This window comes from Bison bison, unplaced genomic scaffold (assembly GCF_000754665.1).
Source record: "Bison bison bison isolate TAMUID 2011002044 unplaced genomic scaffold, Bison_UMD1.0 scf7180017864327, whole genome shotgun sequence".
NCBI classification, from domain to species: domain Eukaryota; kingdom Metazoa; phylum Chordata; class Mammalia; order Artiodactyla; family Bovidae; genus Bison; species Bison bison.
The window spans coordinates 5,645,810-5,648,973 of record NW_011494899.1 but is presented as its reverse complement, the minus strand read 5'-3'; the positions used below and the strand labels follow the sequence as shown (position 1 = coordinate 5,648,973).

At 46.9% G+C, this 3,164-nt stretch overlaps 1 protein-coding gene across 1 annotated transcript in view; it reads left to right on the top strand.

Moving 5' to 3' along the window:
* Positions 1-3,164, top strand: part of STAB2 (stabilin 2) — a 169,621-nt gene that overhangs the window by 128,085 nt on the left and 38,372 nt on the right. The window contains exons 51-52 of the mRNA XM_010853421.1: positions 701-877; positions 2,443-2,532. Coding sequence (XP_010851723.1) covers positions 701-877; positions 2,443-2,532 — 267 coding nt within the window. The remainder of the gene's footprint in view (positions 1-700; positions 878-2,442; positions 2,533-3,164) is intronic.

Sequence of the window (3,164 nt, the reverse complement as noted above, 5' to 3'; positions counted from 1 at the left end):
AAAAGGAGATTGGAAGGTGCTCATACTAAGACTCTCCAGTGATCTTTGCCCACCCACCCACTCCCTAAACCTTCTAATGCCCCCACCCCTGGGCATCAGGTCTGCTTGAACACAAGCTTTTGTAGCAAGTTAAAAGTCTCTCTGGGTCTCAAAAAGAGGGAATAATAAAGCTTACTTCATAGGGTCGTTGGGAAAACTACAAGAAAAAATGTATATGATGTACAAGAAAAAATGTAGAAGATTCTCAAAATGATTCTTTGCCAGTCACCTGGCAATTTCTTTTTTGAGTCTATGTGATCTAGAAATCCTCTAAATATATACAAGTATCTCAATATTGTATAGGTTTCACATTTTTAAAGGAAATATGGGGAAAGTGCTAAGTGGGTCTTCCAGAAATTAAAACATTTGGACAAGAGTAGGAGCAAAAAAGAGTCTTGCTAAAGTGTGTTTCCCTATTAACAAAGTCCAGAATTGGCCTTTCTGTTTTACTTTCTAAGAAAACGAGAGTCAAAATGACGGGAGTGTGAAGAAAGCCTTCAGTTTCAGGCTGAATCTCATTTAAACTAGCCAAAGGCCTGAGAAGCCCCATGGCGGGCACAGAGAGGGCCCCAGGCTGGCTTTTGCTCTGGCCCTTGGGTTCCAGAGCTAATGCTTCTTGGCTGGGCTTTGGGGCGCACCTGACCAACTCCTTGTGTTTCAGGACTCCGGCTTGCTGAGCGTCATCACAGACCCCATCCACACCCCAGTCACACTTTTCTGGCCCAGCGACCAAGCCCTCCAAGCCCTGCCCCGTGAACAACAGGATTTCCTGTTCAACCAAGACAACAAGGACAAGCTGAAGGAGTACTTAAAGTTCCACGTGATCCGAGATGCCAAGGTATTCTGTTTTCACACAGACGGGAATGGCAAGGTTGCCCTCGAGGTGATCAAATCCAGGAACTGTCTTTACCTCTCAGTCTCCATGGTGTTGGGAGGTCTGAGCATCCCCTGCCCCCACTGTGTCCTCCTCTGACTGGCTGTGGGGAACTGACCACAAGAGTATAGCTCATCTGGTTCTGTTTCTCCCCTGCCATTGTTTTATTTCCCCTAACTTTAACCAATACTCAAAAGCATCCTTCCCCTCTTCTACTGCAGACCAGCTCCCTCCCTTCCCTAGTTCACAAGGCAAAGTGTCTCAACAATTCCCAAGTTTCTCCCAGATGGACTCTTTCTCCCCCAATTCCAGAGTTTCTAGGCAAAGGATGGATTCATCCAGCTGCAACCAGTTGTTGGCTCGTGTACCAATCTACTGTGATTAGGGAAGCAGGATCTTGTAGGAACATGGCAGCTCTTGCTAAAACCCTGTCCCTCTGAATCCTCCTCCAGGACCCTGTTTCCTCCCAGGAGTGAGACATCTAATCCAAGAGGGCCTACTATCCTCACTTTGGTTAATTTGTAGGTCCTGTGTTAGTTTCCTAGGCTGCCATAACCAATGACCACAAACTGGGTGACCTAAAACAGTAGAAATAAATCCCCTCAGAGTTCTGGGGACTGGAAGTCTGAGATCAAGGTGTTGACAAGGTTGTTTCTGCTGGAACTCCTGAGGGAGAGGCTGTTCCCTGCTTTCTTCCTGGCTTCTGGTGGTGTCCAGACATTCTCGGCATCCCAGGCTTGTAGCTACATCCCTCCAGTCTCTGCTTCTGTTGTCACATGGCTGGCTGTCCTCTCCCTGTGTGTTTCTATGTCTTCACATGGCACTCTCCTCTTCTCTCTTCTTCTTAAGATGACACCAATATCTTTGGATTAAGGGCCCACTCACTTCCCTGGTGGCTCAGACATTAAAGAATCTGCCTGTAATGCAGGATATCCGGGTTCGATCTCTGGATCAGGAAGATCCCCTGGAGAAGGGAATGGCTACCCACTCCAGTATTCTTGCCTGGAGAATTCCAGGGGACATAGAAGCCCAGCAGTCCATGGGGCCACAGAGAGTCGGACATGACTGAGTGACTAACACTCTCACTACTCTCATGTGACCTCATCTCAACCAATTACATCTGCAATGATCTCATTTCCAAGGAAGATCACATTTTGAGGTAATGGGGACCTAGACTTCAGTGAAACTTTTGAGGGGTCACAATTCAACCCATCGCAGTGCCCTAATGCAATTTCCCTAACCCTGGTCTGCCGCAGGCTTCATGCAGCAACACAGCACCTTCCATGGACTCCTGAACACAGAAGGGGAATGAAGGGTGACTGAAACAAGCCAGAGGAGACTTTCCTACAGAAAAAAAGTCCAACTTCCTAGAGAATCCATACTTATTCTTCCTTTTGATTCTATCTGCTGTCATTTTGAAGCTGGAATTTAGAACTCAGAAAAAAACTTGTATCTAAATTTGGTTTGTTAGCAAAGCTCCTTCTTCAACCCAGATTCAGGGTATTAATGTGATCCCATCACCCCTACAGGTCTTGGCAGTGGATCTCCCCAAATCTGCTCCCTGGAAGACCCTGCAGGGCTCTGAGCTGAGTGTGAAGTGTGGAGCTGGCAGTGACATCGTAAGTATTATCACCCAGAGCAGGGGCGGGGGCAGAGAATGCATGCCCCAACCGTTGCCACTTCCAGGAGATGTTTCATTTTTTCCCACATTGGCAGCAAGTTCTTTCTCTCACTGCTTTTATGACTGTATCCCCTGAATAAGTGAATATGCAAACCCTGATAAATCCTGGCCAGCCCAAGCCCTCACCAGGTGTCAGGGAGCCCCCCTTACACTTGTAGAAAGTAGCTTCTGATTGATTTTTCAGAAGATTTATTTTCTGGTGTGAGACACTTCCCTGAAACAAGAAAGAACACTGTCATTCCTTTCCCTTCCTTCCTGGCCCCTCTGCAGCCTCCCCTCCAGCCCTCTCTTGGCGGGCAGAGCCAGCTCTGGGCTATATCTAACTAGATCAGCAAACAGAAAATTTGCAATTTTCACCTTCTTTGGCTAGTTCCTGACAATATTACCTTCCTGTAATTCCACATGATAAGTAGATTTGGTGGGATAATAGTAGCTACATCCTGTATCTTATATTTAGTGGAAAATGACAATGGCTTAAATATATAAGGGTTTCAGTTCAGTTCAGTTCAGTCGCTCAGTAGTGTCCGACTGTTTGCGACCCCATGAATTGCAGCACGCCAGGCCTCCCTG